The 25,052-nt window shown below is 37.7% G+C and overlaps 1 protein-coding gene across 2 annotated transcripts in view; it reads left to right on the plus strand.

Moving 5' to 3' along the window:
• The window catches only part of BCKDHB (branched chain keto acid dehydrogenase E1 subunit beta), a 265,216-nt gene that overhangs the window by 57,309 nt on the left and 182,855 nt on the right, over window positions 1-25,052 (plus strand). For both annotated transcript variants that reach the window (XM_061427286.1, XM_061427287.1), the window contains one exon: window positions 746-854. In XM_061427286.1, the coding sequence (XP_061283270.1) occupies window positions 746-854 (109 nt within the window). The remainder of the gene's footprint in view (window positions 1-745; window positions 855-25,052) is intronic.

Raw genomic sequence — 25,052 nt, forward strand, 5'->3', positions numbered from 1 at the left:
AGTGAAAAAATAGAAAAAAGAAGTGAAAGTGTTAGCCCCTCAGTCATGTCTGACTCTTCTGACCCCATGAACTGTACCCCACCTGGCTCCTTTGTCTATGGAATTTTCCAGGCAGGAACACTGGAGTGGATTGCCATTCCCTTCTCCAGGAGATCTTCTTGACCCAGGGATTGAACCTGGGTCTCCTGCATTGCAGGCAGATTCTTTACTGTCTGATCCACCAGAAACTTTTGCAGTAACTACATGTTATATTACCTCGATCATAAAGTTTAGTGGATTATTTTTCCACTTAAGAAGTGAAGGTCAGATTTATCATGAGAAAAGAGATTTTATTTAGCATGTTAAATTTGGAGAAGAAACTTGCATACCTTTGAAAACAGCAGTAGAATATTAGCAGAAAAGACTTTAGAGGTCAATACAGGAAGATATTGACAACTTTACTCATTTGTTTTGGTGAGTGCTCTTTGTGGTTTCCTTTTATTTTTTAATGTATGTGCAAGTTTAGCTCCTTGAAAAAATAACAATATCTTAATTACCAGAATATGGTAGGCATGTGATAAATATTTGTGGAACAAATGGGATTGTTTTGGACAATATGTAAATTTTATGATTAATAGTAATTAGTCTAAAAATACAAGATTTCTATATTAGTAACAATTGGTTATTTAAATTTTGACCCTTATAAATGAGTTTACTTGGAGATATTTTCACTAAAATTGTCTTTAAAAATAATCTGTTCTTGCAGGTGGTTGTACCCAGAAGCCCTTTCCAGGCCAAGGGACTTCTTTTATCATGCATAGAGGATAAAAATCCTTGTATATTTTTTGAACCTAAAATACTTTACAGGGCAGCAGGTAAAAGTTTCCTTTGTTTTATATTTATAAATGTCTTTATGCATTTTTTTGGCATAGTTCAAAATTAGAATTTTTCTTTAATAATCTTGATTTGTGTTTCCATTTTAGAAAAAGATTCTGATTTCTTCTCATCTATAGTTTGTCCTCATCTATATATTTTAAGTTAACTTTAGGGGAAACCCTGTAGCTATTTAAATCTTAATTTTGGAAACAAGCAATATGAAGTGGTAGCAAGAATGCAGGGATTATGTTTGGCTACACAGTAGATGTTAAGTGGATGTGAGTTGAATAAAAAGGTGAATGAACTCATTGTACTAAATAATAAATGCCCTTTTAGCCAAAGTGTGTTTATAGGTCTTCATCTAAATTAGGATTCCTTTGAGAGTGAAATTGTTGTTCAGTCACTCAGTTGTGTCTGACTCTTTGTGACCCCATGGACTGCAGCATACCAGGCCTCCCTGTCCTTTACCATCTCCCGGAGCTTGCTCAAACTCATGTCCATTGAGTCGGTGATGCCATCCAGCCATCTCATCCTCTGCTGTCCCCTTCTTCTCCTGCCTTCAGTCTTTCTCAGCATCAGGGTCTTTTCCAATGAGTCAGCTCTTCACATAAGGTGGCCAAAGTATTGGAGCTTCAGTTTCAGCCTCAGTCCTTCAAAATGAATTTTCAGAGTTGATTTCCATTAGGATTGACTGGTTTGGTCTCCTTGCTGTCCAAGGGACTTCTAAAGAGTCTTCTCTAGCACCACAGTTCGAAAGAGAGTGAAGGGGCCACTATTAAGCTGTGACGTAAGGTCTACACTGGGATGAGCATCTGAGGCAGATGAAGTGTTTGATCACCCTCCTTCTAGCTCAGAATCATCATTCTGTAAACACTCATCAGTGATAGCTACTTTTTCAGCCCTAAAGGACATTTAATCATCAAACTGTTTATTCTGCCTAAAGTGTATTTTTATTTTGAATTTGAGAAACATTGCTGCAGGAGTCCAGCTCCAGCAGCCAGGGATTCAACCTGAAGGGGTGAGCGGTGTCAGTGAGAAACTGAGGCAGCCTCTCAGTTTTCGTGGACTGCCTGTTTATTTCAAGCTTATGATTCTCTTTTATACTTTTACAAAAGCATTAGGTCAGAGGTTTGATATTTTCAGTTCCCACTGACCCAGATTTGTTGTCTCCATAAATCACTGTTGCCCCTCAAAATGAGTTCCTTCCCCAGTGATTCTCTTATCTACTTTTTCTCATGTGTCCTTGTGAATACACTGTAACTCATGCTAATGTCTGGGCCGCATACCACATTCCTCAGTTTATTTCTTATCTTTCTAAGTCCTGTTTGCCCCTAGTATCCTAAGCTCACTATTTCTTAGAAAGAGCTTCTAGCTAGTAATATCTCTAAAGTCCCTAATTTCTATAAGCTTTAGTAGAATATGCTAACATTACAACATTCCTTAAATCTTTAGCTTCTAACTATTTTAATTATTCCTAAGACCTAAATTCGGCAAACTCTTTTGCCATAAACACTTTCCTCACAAATAGGCTTCAGATAGCAATCCCTCCCATGGCCTCAAGCTGTGGCCTGCATGCTCACCCTGGAACACTCTTTTGTAAAAGTCCTTGAACAAATGTCAGTGATTAACTTTATGAATTATTCTCTGAGCACAGCTGCAGAAGGCTTTGTGCCTTCTCATGCTCCTCTCAAAAACAATAAGCACCTTAATATTCTTTTCAGTCATCTCAGCCGAGGAAAGGAAAAAACAAGTCAGAATCATAAAGCCTAATTCCTTCATTTTGGGTCCATGCCTGCGGAACAAAGGGAGGGGGTTAGGGCCGTTCCTCCATTTTGTCAGTAATGCCTAACGCGGCTCCTGACACATTGCTTTGGCAAATCATTCTTTTCCTTGAATAGTTAAGTTGAAAAACATTTCGTTTTATGGTGATGTGAATTGTGTACATTTAAATACATGTGTTAAGGTTTTAAGTGCTCAGTTGTATAGATTTGACAGTCTTACGTGTCTACAAACCACTATGTAAAATAAGACTGAAAAATTTTCGTGGCTCCAGGAAGCTCCTTCCTGCCTTCTGTCTGCCAATCCCTTCTCCCTACCCCAAACTTGGCCACTTTCGGATTGCTTTTAGCACAGATTAGCGCACACAGTTTTGGGCTTCATCTAGACAAATCAGTGCTGTATATATTCTTCTGTGTTTGCCTTCTTTAGCTCAGCAGGATAGTTCTGAGATTCATTCATAATGTTACTTGTATCAGGGGTTTATTCCTTATTACTGAGTAGCATTTCCACTGTATGGATTTTTCACAGTTTATCCCTCATTGACGAACAAATGACCATCATTGTTTTTAGTTTTTGTCTATTTTGTACAAGGCTGCTCTGGACATTCTTGCATAAGTGTTTTTGTGAACATGTTGTTTCTTTCTTTTTTAGAGGTGGTGGTAGGGAAATAAACATCTAGGAATAGAATTGGTGTGTCACAGAGTAGATGTAGGTTGAATGTTCTAAGACTCTACTGAAGAGTTTTTCAGAGTGGTTTTGCCATTTTACATTTCCCTTGGACATTTGTCAGATTTTCAGTTGCTCTTAAGCATACTTTAAATTGAATCTATGTAGTTTTTAAGAGCCCTACTATTATCTATCCCATTATGGAATTAAAAGTGACTAACAAAACAATTTGTAATCTTAGGTGAATAGGAAAACATCAGTGTCATACAGAGTAGCTGTCTGATTTCTAATTACTTTGAGTACTCTATGAGTATTGTATTTGTCAGGCCAAGCAATTCAAGCTAATCAATTAATACAGGTTTTTTTTTTTTTCCTTCAGTATTTAATAATAAAGACTGAGTAAGAAACATTTGGAAAATATTCACTTTGTTACAGATTTTGAAATTGGGATTGGTGAGGAAAATGTTTAATGTTATAGGATTCCCAGCTAAGAGAATGAGCTTGAGAAATTTGTTTTAGGTTTGGTGCTGGGAACAATTACGAAAGAGCCAGATGAGGATTGGGGCTCAAAAGTTTTTCTGCAGTTTCCCTGTGATTGATTCTGTGCCATTTCAGGGGCTTATTTTTATTGTGGTTTGGTTTTTCTGGCCACTGCCTGTGACTTGCAGGGCCTCAGTTCCTTGATGAGGAATTGAACCTGAGCCCATGGCAGTGATAGGGTTAGACCTAACCACTGGACCGCCAGGGAATTCCTTCAGGGACTCCTAACTGAACCTTTTCTTGATCCCAGTTTTGTGTGTTAGTCCCTCAGTCAGGGCCGACTCTTTGTGACCCCATGGACTTTAGCCCATGGGCTAAAATAATATGGTTTGACTTGTCTACTTCTAGGGATTTATTTCAGAGTATACTGATAAAAGTCTGAGAAAATGATACATTGGTACAAATGGCATCACATCACAGCACCATTTATAAGAACAAGGACTGGAAACAACCTATTTGCCCATCACTAGGGGACTTGAGGTTGGTTGAGTAAATTAAACTGGATCCATTTGATAGATTATACTTCAGATCTCTGTATACTGCTGTGTCAGTCAGGGTCTGGTCAGGCCTCACAAATAGTCCCACGGATAAAGTCCCTAAAAGAAGATAGAGTCTTTTTGAGGGGGAACAAGAATAGACAGTGACAGCCCCTTTGAGGCTTTAGATAGTAGAATACCATATAGAGAATGCAATAAAAGTAGGTTTTATATTTTAAAAAGACACTTGAAAATAGAAGTAGTAGACAAGCAAATTTGAATGTCTAGAATGTCTAGAAAAGAGAAATAAAAGATGAAAGAAAAAAAATGTCCTCTGATTTAACCAGAAATTACAAACAGATAAAGGAAAAATTAGTAAACTAAAAGATAAGGTAAAAAAAAAATTACCAGAAGGTCATCTAGAAAAGCAAAGAGAAGGAGAATAGGAAAGACATTGAGTATGAAGGGAGAATGAGGAGGTCTGAATATGTCTAAGGAAGAGAGTTGAGTAAGATTCCTAATAACGTTCATTAATAGAATTTTGCTGACAAAGAAATTCCTTGTCGTCTTTTTGCGGCTCTACCATCGGAACTAGATTGATACAATAGGAAATATTTCAGGGGAGCCTCAGCTATTACTTATTTTCCCCTCCAGCAGTTATTTTCCCAAATGTGGAGTCATGTTTTCTCTATGATTCTTGAAGCATTTAAAAGATACTAAGTCAAGAGTTCCTTAGGAAGCTAAAGTATTAAGCATCTAAAAAAAATACAACTTGCTAACTCAAAGATGTGTTTTCCCTTAATGGAGAATTTTTATCTATATATCACTGAATCCTATTCAGAAATGGTTCAGTTATAGAGCATAACAGTTCTCCAAGGCTTTAGCTTGTGTGCACAGCTGTCTCCCAGTAGTTAATTTTTCGGTGTCTATTGGTCCTTTATTTTTCTGTGGGACATCTTCTTATGGGCACTGCTCTTAGTCTATTGCATTTGGTTCTGAAGGAGCTGAACTCCATCATCTCAGGGAATGGGTATGTGGCTCTAGTCCAGCTCTTCTGACTTTTCTGGGACTTCTGTATGGAGATGAAGCTGCATTTTCTGTGGGCAATTTGCCTGGGGTGATGTGGGACTGCCAGCCGTGTCACTTGGTAAATGATGGTCTCTAGTAGAAGACTGTGAGGTCAAACACACGTGTTCACTGTGGGTGGAGAGAAATAGGAACCCAAAGTGAAAATCCTCGCCATTCCTGTTCTTTAGGTTAGTCCCTAAACTTCCCTGAGCTCGTTATTTCTTTTTTTTTTTAAAAATTATTTTCATTTATTTATTTATTGGCTGTGCTGCATGGCATGTGGAATCTTAGTTCCCTGATCAGAGATTGAACCTGTACCCCCTGCAATGAAAGCACAGAGTCTTGACCACTGGACCACCAGGGAAGTCCCCTGAGTTCTTTATTTCTTGAATCTTAATTTGACTAATGAATTTCCCCCAGGTCCTTCTATTTAATCTCATTGTAAGTCAAACCGCCTTTGTGTTTCAGTCTTCTGTAAACTTTGCTGATAAAAATAGGTAACCTTGACTCATCTAACCTGATAGAGAAAAGATATTCTCTTTTAAAATGAAAACATCCTCAGTTGGATTAGCAAAATAAGCCGTGGCCTTTCACAGCTTGATGTAAATGCTACTTTTGTCCTCACGCTAAAGCAGGATGCTCATCTGTTTATAATAGTACTTATTACTTCATAAGGTTGAGATAATCCTTGTGTATGTATTTACTCACTGTTTATGTACTTTAAAAATACTTATATGCTAGACACAATGCAGTATTGTGTAGGCCAGTTGTTAATCCTCACAATAACCTTGCCAGAAATTGTCGCTATTACTGCTTTATCCATGAGGAACCTGAGGATGAAACAACTGCCCAAATCCACACGAACAGGATTCAAATCCAGACAGTCCATCCCTCAAGTCGAGTACTGGGCATATATTCTCAGATGGTTCTATTTAATTGCCACAAAAGCTCTGCCAGGTTGTATTATCCAGAAACTGAAGTTGAGAGAGTTTAAGAAACTTGCTCACAGAGGAATGAGTGATAGAGTTAGGTTTTAAACCAAGATGTTCTGACCCCAGAGGTGGCTTTTTGTCGAAAAGCTTACCCTATTTTGCATCCCATTTAAACACTATTGAGTAGAGGGCATCACTGAAACAATTTGCTTTGGTGTCCTAGTTTCATGCCAAGAAATATGCTATTGAAAAAAAATTCCTACAGAATTAAAATGATTCACTTTTTAATTGAATGGAAATATATGCTCTCAATAGCCATTCATAAGGCTGTGAATCCTTCCTATAGTGTATGGTCCAAGGTTTGACTGTATACTGACTGCGTTAACTTCTCCATTGGCATAGGATTAATTTGCTTCTTTGAAAGTTATAAAAATTACATGACACAGTCCATTGTAGTCTCAGGTGCTCTGTGCTGTCATTAGGGACTTGGTCTCATGTTCCGAACTAGAAGCAAAGGCAGCTGAGAAATGTAGTTTTCCTGCATTTCAGGGGGAAGGGGTGGAACTGTGTGCCTGTCACAGCTCCTCTGAAACTCTTCGATCCCTCATTTTTGGACCTAGTCCCCAAACACTGTTCTATATTCAAATATCTGTGCTGTGGTGACTCTCCTGTATGTCTGGTCCACAACATTTAGAAAGGATTTCTTGCAGTTCAGCCACTAACTTTTTATAGTACCAAGATGAAAAAGAGGTCGGTCAACCATTCTTTAGACAGCAATTTTCTTGAATTTTATTTCTACTTATTTTGAATATACAATAGATGTAAAACTTGTACCTTCTAAATCTGGAAGGAAAAAGGAAATAGTCCTTGGGAACACATATTCTGATTATGACATTTAAACTTTTAGAAAATGGCAGAGGGACATTTAGAAGAGGTGGTTAAGGAAGAGCCATCTAGACAGTGTAAAAAATGTACAAAATAGTTTCAATTCAAAAAGAAAATGGGTCAGTGACATTATCACATGTAAGCATCTTGTGGAGAAGCTGTTCTTCTATGTCTTTTGAGCTTTTTGGTTTTATTTAATTGAATAATTCAGGACATTAGTGATACTGAAGTAAGTATGACTTTCATCTGATTCTTCCTAGTGTGGAGAAGTAAGACTAAAAGCTTTTGCTACCTTATTTCCTGAACATGCTACCCTTTCAGACAAAAATAGATCACAATGATAGCGAGGATTTTCTTTCCTTCTCTTTTAAGCAAATACACAGATTATATATGAATTCACACATTCTGAAGAGAAGAAAATTGTTTTAAGTAGTTTTTGAATGGTAGTAGACTCAAAAATATTTCTGCCAAATACCAGTGTACACAAAAAAGAATTTGTATTTTTTGTTATAAATTTGTTTTGGTTGGCATCATTAAGTACATTATTTTTGTGTGGACTAGAACATTTAATACTAAGCAGGCTCACTGATAAGAATCAAGTTCCATCCAGTAATGAGAGAAAATTCATTTGTTAGATGTTAGTTTTTAAATTAAAATGATGCATAGGATTTAAAAAAGCAAATAATGTTACCAAAAATAGTAGTTCCTTACTTCAGCCTTTAGCAAATTCATGTTTCTTTCCCCACAGGCAATCATTTCTAGTAGTTTCTTGTAATATTTTATATCATCATATTTGTATTAATAAATAATATGCTTATACAGCTTTTTAAAATTTTAAGCATTATTATTTAACTTTCTATTAGAATTTAGCCCATCACTTCATGGCAAATAGAAGGGGAGAAAGTGGAAGCAGTGATAGATTTTATTTTCTTGGGCTCCAAAATCACTACGGATGGTGATCGCAGCAATGAAATTTAAAGATGCTTGTTTCTTGGAAGGAAAACTGTGACAAACCTAGACAGCATATTAAAAAGCAGAAACATTACTTTGCCAACAAAGGTCAGTATAATCAAAGGTAAAGTTTTTCCAGCACTCAGGTATGGTTGTGAGAATTGGACCATAAAGAAGGCTAAGTGCCAAAGAATTGATGTTTTCAAATTACAATGCTGGAGAAGACTTGAGAGTCCTTTGGACTTCAAGGAGATCAAACCAGTCAATCCTAAAGGAAATAAACCCTGGATATTCATTGGAAGGCCTGTTACTGAAGCTCCAATAGTTTTGCCACCTAATGCAAAGAGCTGACTCATTGAAAAAGACCCGAATCTTTCCATCTGGGAAAGATTGAAGGCAAAAGAAGAAGTGGGCAACAGAGGATGAGATGGTTAGAGAGCATCACTGACTCAGTGAATTTGAGCAAACTCCAGGAGATAGGGGAGTACAGAGGAGCCTGGTGTGCTGCACACCATGGGGTCACAAAGAGTCGGACATGACTTAGTGACTGCACAACAGCAACAACAAAGAATTTAGCCACCTTCTTTCCCCCAGCTCATGCCATTCCTCCTCTTCAGAATATCCAAACTTTAAAAAATATCTCTATAGAATCACAGTGGAATGTGAAGTCAAGTGGGCCTTAGAAAGCATCACTACGAACATAGCTAGTGGAGGTGATGGAATTGCAGTTGAGCTATTCCAAATCCTGAAAGATGATGCTGTGAAAGTGCTGCACTCAATATGCCAGCAAATTTGGAAAACTCAGCAGTGGCCGCAGGACTGGAAAAGGTCAGTTTTCATTCCAATCCCAAAGAAAGGCAATGCCAAAGAATGCTCAAACTACCACATAACTGCACTCAACTCACACGCTAGTAAAGTAATGCTCAAAATTCTCCAAGCCAGGCTTCAGCAATATGTGAACTGTGAACTTCCAGATGTTCAAGCTGGTTTTAGAAAAGGCACAGGAACCAGAGATCAAATTGCCAACATCTGCTGGATCATGGAAAAAGCAAGAGAGTTCCAGAAAATCATCTATTTCTGCTTTATTGACTATGCCAAAGCCTTTGACTGTGTGGATCCCAATAAACTGTGGAAAATTCTGAAAGAGATGGGCATACCAGACCACCTGACCTGCCTCTTGAGAAACCTATATGCAGGTCAGGAAGCAACAGTTAGAACTGGACATCGAACAACAGACTGGTTCCAAATAGGAAAAGGACTACGTCAAGGCTGTATATGGTCACCCTGCTCATTTAACTTCTTTGCAGAGTACATCATGAGAAACGCTGGGCTGGAAAAAGCACAAGCTGGAATCAAGATTGCCAAGAGAAATATCAATAACCTCAGATATGCAGATGATACCACCCTTATGGCAGAAAGTGAAGAGGAACTCAAAAGCCTCTTGATGAAAGTGAAAGAGGAGAGTGAAAAAGTTGGCTTAAAGCTCAACATTCAGAAAACGAAGATCATGGCATCTGGTCCCATCACTTCAAGGGAAATAGATGGGGAAACAGTGGAAACAGTGTCAGACTTTATTTTTTTGGGCTCTAAAATCACTGCAGATGGTGATTGCAGCCATGAAATTAAAAGATGCTTACTCCTTGGAAGGAAGGAAAGTTATGACCAACCTAGATGGCATATTCAAAAGCAGAGACATTACTTTGTCAGCAAAGGTCCATTTAGTCAAGGCTATGGTTTTTCCAGTAGTCATGTATGGATGTGAGAGTTGGACTGTGAAGAAAGCTGAGCCCTGAAGAATTGATGCTTTTGAACTGTGGTGTTGGAAAAGACTCTTGAGAGTCCCTTGGACTGCAAGGAGATCCAAGCAGTCCATTCTAAAGGAGATCAGTCCTGGGTGTTCTTTGGAAGGAATGATGCTGAAGCTGAAACTCCAATACTTTGGCCACCTCATGCGAAGAGTTGACTCATTGGAAAAGACTGATGCTGGGAGGGATTGGGGGCAGGAGGAGAAGGGGACGACAGAGGATGAGATGGCTGGGTGGCATCACCTACTCGATGGATGTGAGTCTGAGTGAACTCCGGGAGTTGGTGATGGATAGGGAGGCCTGGCGTGCTGCAATTCATGGGGTTGCCAAGAATTGGACACGACTGAGCGACTAAACTGAACTTAACTGAATTTTTTAGTGTATAATTATAGTGTATAATTTTTGGTTAGGTCATTATTTAGTGTTTTCATTGCTATGACTATATTGGTATGATTCACAACTGAGCCAAAAAACTGTATGGTTTTATTTCCTCTTTGGTATACAACACTTTGTTTTCTCTGAAATGTTTTTTTCTCTTCTCTTTTCATTTGCTTGATTTCTCATGTTTCTATGACTAATATAATTCCTACTATCCTCAACGTAATCTTGTTTTTTAATTATGTTCAGACACTTTAGGTGGTCAGTCTGGTTCTTCTTTTTCCCATAGGCAACTCTCTTTTTTTGGACCATCGATTAATGTGGTTAAGATGGTAGATTTTTGAGCCAGCCCGCCTGAGTTTGAAGTACTGACTCCACCGCTTACCAGTTAGGTGACATTTGGCAAGCTGCTTAACCTCTCTGTTTTAGCTGTCTCAGCTATACAATGAGGATAAGGAGAGTACCTATCTCATCAAGTTGATTTAAAGATGAAATGAATAGATTTGAAGATACCAACACAATGAAAGTTCTTAGTGCTGCTTGTAGTTGATGTGACTCCCAAGGATAACTCAGGTCTATCATTAGTCTTCAATATGTGATTTAAAAAAATCTTTTTTATATCAGCTGCTTTATCTATACATATGAGGGCAGTGATAAAATTTGCTCAATGCAACTTGAAAGTCCAAGAAAGTTCAGTTACTCCATCTGATCTACTTTAGTTTTCTCTCTTTTTCCAGTTAAAAAAACATATACGCCTGTTGAAAATAACATGTTTTAATATTTCAGTGCAGACAACATTATAGTTATGTGGTTAGCAATGCCTCACATTGTTTTCTTAAAAGGATTAGTTTTTTCTCATTATAAAGGTACCTCATAAAGGTCTACTGGCAAGCTTTGATGTTTAACAAATCACTTGGGGGTCTAAATCAACTTTCTGTACCGCTTGTGTACAGGCCAGCAATGTAGGCTGAACTCACCTGAACAGGTTTCAAATGGGCTCTATAATAGGTCTGTCATCAGTTGCAAGTCAAGTGTGCGTTGAATTTGCTGATGTTAGTTGGGCTATCTCACGTATCTGGAGCTGTGGTTGTTGCGCCTTGGTCTACCTGTCTCATTTTCCAGCAGGCTAGCTCAGACTTGTTCACATGCTGGAAGCAGCTGTCACAGAGAGCAAGCAGAAGCATACGAGGCTTTTGAGTCCTAGGCTAGGAACTGGCATACCATCTCTTCTGCTAGAGTGTGTTGGCCAAAGCAAGTCACAAGGCCAGCCCCAAGTTCAGGAGGGGGTCAAAGAGATTTCCTCATCTCCATGGGAACAACTGCAAAGTCACATAGCAAAGGGTGTGGATAGATGTTAAAGGATTATGACTACTTTTTAATCTCTTGTATGTTTGTTGAAGCTTCTGAAAAGTACAAGAGCCATCATAAAAGCAGCTCATAAATCCATCCCCTGATTGCTGTTGGTTTTTGTTGTAAATACTGCTAGACTTTTATCTATAACTTTAAACATTTTATTACTGTCAATATATTTGTTTTCATTTATTTGATTACAAGTGACTTTTTACTTTTCATGTTTTTAGTTTCATATTTATTTATTTTGTATGAATTGTTCACATAGACTTCAGTCTTAACCTTGTGAAGTAGCATTTATTGTAAACTTAAGATGAGCAGGAAATGCAGCGAATAGATCATATTCCATTTTGTGTGAAAAAGCCTTGAACTAGTATTGAAAAGCAAGAAGAATCAGAAGGTTTGCAACTTGAACTACAAAATTACCTTGAATTTGTGTATATATATATATTCTGTGATTGAGCTGGTAAGATGAAATATTCATGGACTGGGGCCCACTAGAATTTTCCTAATACTCTGGCACAGTCTTTATACTTTATTTATTCATTTGTGGGGCTAATTTAGGACATTAAACAGATGTCTATTTTTGATCATTGGCTTAATCCAACTGGGTACGTTCTCAATGCCTGAGCTTACACTATGTATATAAGATCATACTATAAACATTGTTAGGTACTTTGCAAATCTTTTCCCATACATTTACACTTATACGAATATGTGTTATACAGAACACACATATACAAATAATAAGAATAAATGTGTTATGTGTAATTATTCTATAATTTTCTTTTCTTCCCAGTTTATTTTGGATACATTTTTAGTGTCAGTTCACAAAAATTTAGCTGATTTTTAGCTTATGAAGTTTCTTGGAATATCCTATAATTTATTTTTTCTCCTATTATGGAGCTTTGAATTGTCTGTAAATTCTGCCCATTCTAAACAGTGCTAAACCAAACATTCCTACTTATATATATTTAGGCATATGGAAGGAGAAAATTATAAGCCTGTTTTTTGTAGTATAAACTTTTTAATTTATATTTCTTAATTTTATTCTTGTTTTCTGTAAGCTTCTTACAGTCTTTGATTAAGCCCTGAGTAAAAAATAATTGATGAAGGCAGACACTGCAAATCTCCAAATGGCAACTAATGAAAAATTGGAAGGATCAGTTATTACTGACACAGATACTGTGGGGAGACAAGACTCAATATATAACTGTTTATAACCTGAACTAAAAATTGAAAGCTGGAAATGTTTGTAAGACATTTAACGTGGAAATATTAAGAATAAAATGCTTGCATTTTTGTTTTCCTGTGTATCAGAATTTAGCCTGTTCTTGTATTTTTAAACTTTCTCTTTCTGTTCTGTTATAAAAAGTGTCTTTTTAGTCTGTTTATTAGAAGTTCATCTTGTAACAAGTAGATCTCAATAGTTTAATGTTACCTTCTGGGAAATGTCACCATTATATCTGTATGGGCTATACCCATGGGCTGGTTGTCATTGAGAGCAGCATCTATCCTATTATTTGGAAATACATATTTGTTTCAAAAAATGTATTATTAGGAAAATATATAGTTTTTAAGGGTTTTTTTTTAAAGTTGGCAAAAAAATTAGAACTTTTTTCTTCTGTTCTTTGCAGCTTGCCTGTAATGATTCTTCTCCAAGAATGTGGTTGTTTCCATTTATTAAAACTTTTTATGTTCATGAATTAATTCTGTAGGTATTTCCATTATGTTTGGCACACTTTATTTTTAGGGTTATTACTAGGTGTTTCATTTTGTTGTTGTTGCTGTTATTTTTTTCCACTATGTATTTCTAATTGGTTATTATTAGTATATGGAAAAGCTATTGATTTTGTATGTTAATATTGCATTTGGAGACCTTACTTGATTCTCTAATAATATTTCAGATAATAATAATGTTAGTAATATTAATTATCTTAGATGTTCTAGGTAGAAGGTCTTATTCTTTATAGCTAATAATTTTACCTCTTTTTTCCTCCAATAATTGATGAGACAGTTCTTTTTTCTTTATTAGAACTGTCTCATCCTTTGAAAAAATGTAATTGAAGTATATTTGATATATGATATTATATAAGTTACAGGTATGCAATATACTGATTCACAGTCTCTAAAGTTTATACACATGGACATACTCTACACATGGACATCACCAGATGGTCAACACTGAAATCAGATTGATTATATTCTTTGCAGCCAAAGATGGAGAAGCTCTATACAGTCAACAAAAACAAGACCAGGAGCTGCCTGTGGCTCAGATCATGAACTCCTTATTGCCAAATTCAGACTGAAATTGAAGAAAGTAGGGAAAACCACTAGACCATTCAGGTATGACCTAAATCAAATCCCTTATGATTATACAGTGGAAGTGAGAAATAGATTTAAGGGCCTAGGTCTGATAGATAGAGTGCCTGATGAACTATGGACAGAGGTTCGTGACATTATACAGGAGACAGGGATCAAGACCATCCCCATGGAAAAGAAATGCAAAAAAGCAAAATGGCTGTCTGAGGAGGCCTTACAAATAGCCGTGAAAAGAAGAGAAGCGAAAAGCAAAGGAGAAAAGGAAGATAAAAGCATCTGAATGCAGAGTTCCAAAGAATAGCAAGAAGAGATAAGAAAGCCTTCCTCAGCGATCAATGCAAAGAAATAGAGGAAAACAACAGAATGGGAAAGACTAGAGATCTCTTCAAGAAAATTAGAGATACCAAGGGAACATTTCATGCAAAGATGGGCTCGATAAAGGACAGAAATGGTATGGACCTAACAGAAGCAGAAGATATTAAGAAAAGGTGGCAAGAATACACAGAAGAACTGTACAAAAAATACCTTCATGACCAAGATAATCATGATGGTGTGATCACTGACCTAGAGCCAGACATCCTGGAATGTGAAGTCAAATGGGCCTTAGAAAGCATCACTACGAACAAAGCTAGTGGAGGTGATGGAATTCCAGCTGAGCTCTTTCAAATCCTGAAAGATGATGCTGTGAAAGTGCTGCACTCAATATGCCAGCAAATTTGGAAAACTCAGCAGTGGCCGCAGGACTGGAAAAGGTCAGTTTTCATTCCAATCCCAAAGAAAGGCAATGCCAAAGAATGCTCAAACTACCACATAACTGCACTCAACTCACACGCTAGTAAAGTAATGCTCAAAATTCTCCAAGCCAGGCTTCAGCAATATGTGAACTGTGAGCTTCCAGATGTTCAAGCTGGTTTTAGAAAAGGCAGAGGAACCAGAGATCAAATTGCCAACATCCACTGGATCATGGAAAAAGCAAGAGAGTTCCAGAAAAACATCTATTTCTGCTTTATTGACTATACCAAAGCCTTTGACTGTGTAGATCCCAATAAACTGTGGAAAATTCTGAAAGAGATGGGAATACCAGAGCACCTGACCTGCCTCTTGAGAAACCTATATGCAGGTCAGGAAGCAACAGTTAGAAGTGGACATGGAACAACAGACTGGTTCCAAATAGGAAAAGGAATACGTCAAGGCTGTATATTGTCACCCTGTTTATTTAACTTCTATGCAGATTACATCATGAGAAACGCTGGGCTGGAAGAAGCACAAGCTGGAATCAAGATTGCCGGGAGAAATATCAATAACTTCAGATATGTAGATGACACCACCCTTGGCAGAAAGTGAAGAGGAACTAAAAAGCCTCTTGATGAAAGTGAAAGTGGAGAGTGAAAAAGTTGGCTTAAAGCTCTTCATTCGGAAAACGAAGATCATGGCATGTGGTCCTATCACTTCATGGGAAATAGATGGGGAAACAGTGGAAACAGTGGCAGACTTTATTTTTCCGGGCTCCAAAATCACTGCAGATGGTGACTGTAGCCATGAAATTAAAAGACGCTTACTCCTTGGAAGGAAAGTTATGACCAACCTAGATAGCATATTCAAAAGCAGAGACATTATTTTGCCAACAAAGGTCCATCTAGTCAAGGTTATGGTTTTTCCAGTGGTCATGTATGGATGTGAGAGTTGGATTGTGAAGAAAGCTGAGCACAGAAGAATTGATGCTTTTGAACTGTGGTGTTGGAGAAGACTCCTGAGAGTCCCTTGGACTGCAAGGAGATCCAACCAGTCCATTCTGAAGGAGATCAGCCCTGGGATTTCTTTGGAGGGAATGATGCTGAAGCTGAAACTCCAGTACTTTGGCCACCTCATGCGAAGAGTTGACTCATTGGAAAAGACTCTGATGCTGGGAGGGATTGGGGGCAGGAGGAGAAGGGGATGACAGAGGATGAGATGGCTGGATGGCATCACTGACTTGATGGACATGAGTCTGAGTGAACTCTGGGAGTTGGTGATGGATAGGGAGGCCTGGCGTGCTGGAATTCATGGGGTCGCAAAGAGTCGGACATGACTGAGCGACTGAACTGAACTGAACTGAAAGTTTATACTCCACTTAAAGTTATAAAATATGGGATATATTACCTGCATTGTACATTATATTCTTGTAGCTTGTTTTATACATAATACTTTGTTCTTCTTAAATGTTTAATTCTTTCTTAACTTTGAACCTAATTGATACTCCATTTCTTATTTTTAACTTAGAGGACCCTACCTCCCACTTTATCAAGAGAGGAAATATAAAAATTCCTATTTGAACTTCACTTTGTAGATATAGTTTTCAGTGACATAGTCACCAACATTATATATATCTTGCGATTTTTTTTTTCCTTTCCACATTGTTCAAGTGAATAAATGCACCAAGCATCTGAGTGAGGTGAAAAATTTGCATGCAGTGTATCAAATGATTTCTTTGTTGACCTCTGTTTTACAGTAGTACTTGCTTGGGTGGCATCAGTGTGTTTGTTTTTCTGTTTTTTTTTATTTTGCTTACAGAATACTGAGGGCAAATATAATAACTAATAGGACAGAAACATTGCTATAGATTGTCACAATATTATTAATAATATTATTATCAAAACAGAACTGTTAACTAACATATAGGGATTTTTTGAACTGATGTGTTCATAGCTGATCTACAGAAATTCAAATCTGGAGTAAAAGACACACAAAAAAAGCTTTTGCATTGTTCATTCTCAGTATATACACGTGTGTGTTGTACAGAAGTTGAAACTGTGTGAATTGAGGTCTGCCCATGCCAATAGGTTAGAACAGTAGAAAGCACTGAACTCTTAAGTCCATTAGGTTATTTAGGAATTCTCATACATATTTAGGAGAAGGCAATGGCACCCCACTCCAGTACTTTGCCTGGAAAATCCCATGGACGGAGGAGCCTAGTGGGCTGCAGCCCGTGGGGTCACGAAGAGTCGGACACGACTGAGCGACTTCACTTTCACTTTCCACTTTCATGCATTGGAGAAGGAAATGGCAACCCACTCCAGTGTTCTTGCCTGGAGAATCCCAGGGATAGGGGAGCCTGGTGGGCTGCCGTCTATGGGGTCACACAGAGTCGGACACGACTGAAGCGACTTAGCAGCAGCAGCAGCATACATATTTACTTTTCACAGATAGAAATAAAGCTGTCAGGTTTGTAAAAATTACCATTGGGAACTTTTTCTCAATTTAAAGCATTCATTAAGTTTGTCTTTACTCTTTCAGCATCTTTCAGTGTTGTCCTTGAATTTATGGATTCTACCTAATTTGTCTTTATCTCAAACACTGAGTATGTCTTGGGTGTGAAGTGATTATTAAATCAATGACATTTGTCTTCCTTAAATCACTGAACCACACATCATAGTTTCTGGCTGTATAAGTATGCCCAGCGTTCTTAGTAATTTGGTAGTTTTAATCCATGATTTGATATGAAGGAATTTATATAAAAGAAAAATACAGAATTCTAACAGAGGAGTGACATAGAGCTATGCAGAGAGGCAGGTACTGAGTTGATATGTATGTAGAAAATTTAAAGGATTGCTTTATGGGATAAAAAGCCTACTTAGTGTATAAATTTGAGAAAATAGGTAACCAACAAGGACCTTCTGTATAGCATAGGGAACTATACTCAGTATTTTGTAATAACATATAAGGGAAGAAATATATATATATATATATTACTATATAATATATAAAACTGAATCATAGTGCTATATAGCTGAAACTAGCATGATATTATAAATCGACTATACTTCAGTCAACCAATCGATAAATATCAGCTAGCTTAAAAGCCCATGCCTATTTTTTAATTTCTTTAAACATTCACTTATTTATTATTTTGGCTGTACCGAGTCTTTGTTGCCACATGGGCCTTTCTCTAGTTACGGCTAGTGGGGGCTGCTCTCTGGTTGTGGTGTGCAGGCTTCTCACTGCGGTGCTTCTCTTGGTGCGGAGCATGGGCTCTAGGGCGTGTGGGCTCAGGAGTTGTGGCACATGGGCTCAGTGGTTGCAATTCTCAGTCTCTAGAGCATAGGTTCAATAGTTGTGATGCACGGGCTTTGTTGTTCCATGGCATGTGGAATCATTCCAGACCACGTATAGAACCCATGTCTCCTGCATTGGCAGGTGGATTCTTTACCATCAAGCCACCAGGGAAGCCCCTATTTTTAAATTTCTTAATGGATTCATTTAAAAAGTGCTGCATCACCGATGTGCTTGGTGACACAGAAAGTGGTATTCTGTAGAGAACGTGTACACTAATGATTATTAGTTAAAAAGTGAGTGGGAAGAATTAGATTCTGAAAGTAGAGTCTGATAAATGGCTTAACTAACTTATTTTGCTTGTATTTTGTTATGTAATATATAAAGGTGATATGTAATATTCACATCAGATTAAGTCTAAAGATTTTTTCTTTCAAAAAGAAATAAGAATTTAAAATATTGTGTTTAACTCACTGTTCAACTAAATTTAACTGTTAGTTTAATTTTCTTTCTTAGATGTTCATAAAATAATGGTGAATTTGCAATTGACTCTGAAAATTAAAATGTTCTTTTTCTTTGTCCACATAATTCTTTTTGTTAGGAGATTTTTTTTTTTCTGCTTTTAAACTCTTGACATGCTGATGGAGAATGGCTTAAAAATAGTGCCTCCCCTCTAATTCAGCATTGCATTATTTTCTTTATTATTTTGCCACTTTTTCTTGTAAGAATCTGTATGAATGAATTTCATTCAAATGTAGCTCCTTACTATAGCAAATGTATAGGAAACTAGTTACTAAAGGAATTCTAGTGTCTTAAATATGAAAAATGGACAGTTGCTACTCAAATGGTTGATGGGTGAACTTATATGAAGTTATTCAATGCTGTGCCATACAGTACCTGAGGAAAAAACCCTGAAGAGTAATTGCAAGGTATGTTACGGGTCTGGTTGAATGTTGGCATATATACTAAATACACTGATGCACATTGTGGAATAATATCCATCTCATAAAAACTTTTCTGTTAAATTACATGAGACAGGAAAATGTAATGAGGCTAACTTTGAAATTGTGTTAAGGAATATGATGGTTGTTTTTATCACATCTTTGTTTTTGTGATATATTTTTTGCAAATTATTTTGAGAAGAAATCTTATTTGTCTCATTGCCCCAAAGTACTAGAAATGTACATTGCCCCAAAGTACTAGAAATGTGGGGTTTTCAAGATAAGTAATTATCAAAGAAAACGAATTAGCATGCATTTGAGTTTAAATAGGCCCAGGACTTTTTGTTTCAAGTTAGTCCAGCTATTCAGTTAAAAATAATGGGTAAATTAAAAAGCAAATTTCAGTGGTAAGTGACATGACCTCCTGAAACAGTAACACTTGTAAAAGAGTTGAAATCTTAAAATCATATCTGTAAAAATTAGTGTGAGAAGTTTCCTGACTATATATAAGATATTTGCTGATTCTAGCTTGATGTTGTATTTATATTTAGACAGTTTGATGGGTTATTGGTCTTTATTTAGCAGTTAAGAGTCTCTAGCTAAAAGTTGATGGGCGTGCACACACAGATACTAAATTTATGTCTTTCCACCTTCTTGTCTTTAGATAGTCAGAACTCACTTCAATTCATCCAGATAGATTAGGAGTTCACAAACACAACACCAAATGTGACCTGACTTCTTTTATAGTGGGATAGGTTTATCGATACCCTCATTTTCTCTACTTGTACTAGAATTTCCAAACAGAGAGCTTATTTCACAAGGTCAGTCTACAGTCCTCTGTCATGGCTCTCATAAACTCAGTTTCCCATAGTTGGTTTTCAAGGACATTTCTAATTTGATGTACCTGCCCATCACATCATACGTTAATTTCCTCAAATGTGTGTGAGGCTTGCTAAGGTGGGTCAGCTCCTTTTAAAAAACTTAACATTAAAAATTTAATTAAATGTTTCAGTTTTAGTAATTAAAAATTCATTTCATTTGAATTTTCAAATGTGAATTTCATAAATATTTAATTAAATGTTTCAATTAAAACTTCAAATAGAAAGGTTTCAGAAATTGTGCAAAGGATTCCTATATATCCCTCTCTCAGCTTCCCTGGTTATTAACCTCGTGTGTGACCACAGCAGTAATGATCAAAACCAGGAAATTAGCAATGATATAACACTGTTAACTCTACTACACACATAATTCAAATTTCATTAACAGTTCCACTGTGTTTTTTATTTATTTACCATTGGCTGTGCTGTGCACTGTGCAGGATCTTAGTTCTCCGACCAGGGATTGAACCTGTGCCCTCTGCAGTGGAAGCACCGAGTGTTAACCACTGGACTTCCAGAGAAGTCCCCACTTACATTCTTTTATGGATCAGGAACTGATCTAGAATCTCCACTTACTGTTACTTTTCCGTAGTCTCCTTTTTATGGGGACAGATTTTTTTTTTTTTTGGTCTGTCGTGATCTCTACGTTTAGTTTGCTTTCTTGTAGAATGTCTTTCTTCATGATTAAATTCAGATTATGCCTGTTTTTGGTCAAGAATCCGTATGAGTGATGCTGTACCCTCTCAGTGCATCCTGTAAGATGACGGATGGCCTTCTTGGTTTACTCGTTTCGACGTTGCCGTTCGTCGTGTATGGTACTGCACTGCTTAGAATGCCAGCTTTTTGCCTTTGTGCATCTATCTGTCATGCGAGTGTATGTTCCTCGGTTCTTTGTCTCCTCACAACAAAGATTTGGAGCAACGGACATTAAAGCCCTCGGCGCGTCACAGCTCTCGGGTCTTGGACAAACCGTGCTACAGCTCTTAGGCAAATCAGGTTACAGCTCCATTTTATTTAGAAGATAGCAGGAGAATCCAAGACTCAAAGAGAAGAGAGTGGAGGAGCGCGCGGGGGAGGGAGAGAGAGAGTGACAGAGAGAGAGAGAGAGAAAGGGCGCACGCACGTGGGAGAGAGAGAGGGTCTGTGAGAAAAAGATTTGGCTCCTCCTTTTATATGTTTTTTTCCTCCACCTGGGTCTGCCCTATGCAAACTGGGCTTAGCCAGGAGTGCTGTTTGTTCTGCCTGAAGTCTTCACTCTGGTCCTCGGACCTTCCTTGTCTTTTAGCCACCGCCATTTTGGACTTCTTTTCCCTATTCTACCTACCTAACATATCCATTTTTCAGGACCTGCCTTTCCTTGTGGTTTTCTCTGTTTGCTCCAGTTCATCTGATTTCTCACTTTTCTACTTTCCTCTTTGCCTTAAGGCTGAGCTCATGACGTGGCTGTGACCTTTAACCAGTATGGCCCCCAGGATGCATCTCTGGTTACTCCCTTGTGGTACTGAGGCTTATTATTACTGTCGACTAAAAAAAGATGTACAACTTGAGAGTTGTGAGTTAAGTTTTCAGTTCAGTTCAGTTCAGTCGCTCAGTCGTGTCCGCCTCTTTGTGACCCCATGAATTGCAGCACGCCAGGCCTCCCTGTCCATCACCAACTTTATTTGGGGCAAAATGAGGACTGCAGCCCGGGAGGCAGCATCTCAGAAAGCTCTGAGAGACTGCTTCAAAGCAGCAGTGGGGAAAAGTCAATATATAAGGTTTTGGTGAAGGGGGCTTTCAATACCATGAAGCACTCATTTTACAAAAGCCTTTTTGTTAGTCATGAGGCTCTGATATCACCATAAAGGGATTTAGTGCTTCTCTGGATATGAGAAGACGCAAGGATTGAGATCATAAAATCTGTTCCTAAAAACATCCAACTATCTAAAGACCTTTCCCACCAGATTCCCTGGAGGACAGAGTGCATCACTTCACTCTGAACTCCCTCAGGGATTGTTGAGGGTCCACAGCTATAGCAGCATGGGGTTCTGTCTCCGTAGAGGCAGATGGCAAACACCTTTGTTGTTCAGTCGTTGGCAATGCTCTTGGTAAGTGCCAATTTGTAGTTGACATTACCCATTTTGTGCTGTCTACACATGTTCCTAACGATAACATGGTTTCAGTAATATCAAAGTTTAGCACCTAATAATTTTATTTATGGAAAGTTAATTTTATTTTCTAACTAGATAGTAGCGTTACGGAGAAGGCAATGGCACCCCACTCCAGTACTCTTGCCTGGAAAATCCCATGGATGGAGGAGCCTGGTAGGCTGCAGTCCATGGGGTCGCTGAGTTGGACATGACTGAGCGACTTCACTTTCACTTTTCACCTTCATGCATTAGAGAAGGAAATGGCAACCCACTCCAGTGTTCTTGCCTGGAGAATCCCAGGGACAGGGTAGCCTGGCGGGCTGCCGTCTCTGGGGTCGAACAGAGTCGGACACGACTGAAGTGACTTAGCAGCAGCAGCAGTAGCATTTAATATTAGGGGCTTCCCCTGTGGCTCAGTGGTGAAGAATCTGCCTGCAATGCAGGAGCCTCAGGGGCTGTAGGTTTGATCCCTGGGTTGGGAAGATTCCTTGGAGGAGGGCATAACAATGCACTCTAGTATTCTTGCCTGGAGAATCCCACGAACAAAGGAGCCTGGCAGGCTACAGTGTATAGGATTGCAAAGAGTCAGACATGACTGAAGCAACTTAGCATGCACACACTTATTAATATTATAACAAATATATTGACAAATATAGACAAATATGATAGAACAATATTATAATACTATACTGACTTTCTAATGTAAAATATTAATCTTTAGATCTTCAGTAATTTGAGGGGCAGAGGACGGGGAGATTGCATACAATAGTATTTGATTGGTAGGAGAAACTGCATTTAGTTTTCTTTTTCATGTGTTCTTATCTGTAACATCAGTGTTAAAAGTAATTGTTAGGGTAGAAGTGAAAATCACCAAGAAATATGACCATCATTAATACCCTCAAATTTAAAAGGAGTGTTCAAGAAAGTAACAATGTAATATAGAGATTAATTTATGGTTACAGATCAGTTTTGTATAGCAAATGGTGATAGAAATAAGAATAGTGTTCTTGGAGTGAAAACTTTATAGTCTTAATGACTGTACCATTGAATTATTTTAAACTGTAAACCTGTTTTCTTCCTAAGGACTGAAAGAACATCTATAGCAATTAACTTAATGTGTCTTCATTCTGCTTCTGTGATGTGGCAGGTAGACACAGGCTGCTTTTCATGGTTTCCAGGTGAGAGCCTGGGGCACAGAAGTAATAGGATGCTTTGTCAGAGATCTGCAGATTAGATGCAGACACAGGGCTGGGAATGGGCTCTTAGGTGGGTGCCTGCCCTCCCCTATCAGACTGTAAATCCTGGCAAATGAGAGAGGCTTCCTCAGGTGTGGAGACTTTGAATCTGCTGATAGTAATCAAGCAGAGTGAAGTAATTCAGAAATACACTTTCTTTTTAAAAACAACATTTAATGTTTTATCACAGCATCATGTATAATGCAATATGATAAAGCCCCACTGAGCTTGACATCAGTGGGGAAACGAGCATTACTGTAGATTAGTGCCAGGGCAGAGAAATGACCCTATTATCTCTGTAACGGTAATACTGTGCCTCCCAGGGAAACTTGCATCATTAAGAGTGAGCTGTTATTCTCTTGCTGATTCTCCACAGGTTGTTAATATATTAAATCAGAAAGCATTGGAAAGTTTTTCAAGGAGCTTGGGAATATAACTCAAAAGTTTCACTGTTCAGCTTGACCTGAAACATCAAGTATATGTGAGTTTACACATGTACACACAAGTCTGGAGATGAACACTTAGACACATCTCACAGCTCCATTTCTTTGTACACACCTCCTCTTTCTACGTGAAAAACCTCCTTTATTTTCTCTTAAGTACTTCTTTATCTCTAAGATCTTTGCTTTTTCAGTTTCATGATCTAGCATCTTGCATGATGTCTGCATCTGTTGGGTAGAGAGTGACTGTTAAAGAAATAAGCATATATTTATATTCTATATCACATAATATGTCTATAATTTATACACTCTTCCATATTTTAAAAATATATTTAAGAAGACCTGTAAGCATTCTCTTCTCTCCCTGTTCTATGTCAGCCAACTTAGCATAGTCTAAAGTCTTAGCGCGAGACTGCTTGAGTCCTTCAAGAATACATCTGACATCTGTCCCTAAATTAGAAGAAAATTGGGAGGAAAGAAGGAAGAGAATGGGAAATTAAAAGGGGCCAAGTGTAAGCTAATTCGTGCCATGAGCCTGTCAGTGTATATGTAATTTGATATGTGTATTTGCAATTACAAAGGGAGCATATCTCTGGAACTTACAGTATACATTTAATCCACCTTGTCTGATTTTTGGTCTTGGAAAGCTCTGTCTGTCTTTAAAGTCACACATTTTTGTCAGTCTCTGGTGCTGACGGGTTTCTCTGTGGGATGCTCATTTGTGCCAAGATTAGAATGTAATCAGCATGTGGTGAAATGGAGGGGCTCAGTTAGTCCCACTGCTGTGAAAACAGGAATCTGTATTGTGACTGCATAGGGGCCCTTCAGTTCCTGAAGTTTCACGCTCTAACTCCTCTTACCTGCTCTCTTTCATAAAGCATTATCCATGGTATAGGAATGATGATTAGAAATAATAAACTTCTTGTGAAATAAGTATCTTTTTAAGTTAATAAAACAAAAAAATACCTGTGAATTACAGCTTGCTTTCTTGGATGATCTGTTTGCCAAGTTTAAATAAATGAACATATTAAAATTGTATTCTTTTTGTCAAAATATTGTTGATTTACAATAGTATATTAGTTTTAGGTGTACAACATAGTGATTCAGTAATTTTATAGTTCATACTTCATTTAAAATTATGACAACATAATGGCTATAATTCCCTGTGCTGTACAATGTACCTTGTTGCTTATCTGTTTTGTGCATAGTAGTTTTATCCCTTAATCCCTTACCCCTATCTTGCCCTTCTTCCCTCTCCCTGTTGGTGGCCACAAGTTGTCTAAATCTATGAGTCTGTTTCTATTTTGTTATATACCTTTGTTTGTTTTATTTTTAAAATTGCACATGTAAGTGATAAAATTCAGTATTTGTTTTTCTCCCTTTGACTGTTTCA

Source organism: Bos javanicus, chromosome 9 (genome assembly GCF_032452875.1).
Source record: "Bos javanicus breed banteng chromosome 9, ARS-OSU_banteng_1.0, whole genome shotgun sequence".
Taxonomy (NCBI): Eukaryota; Metazoa; Chordata; class Mammalia; order Artiodactyla; family Bovidae; genus Bos; species Bos javanicus.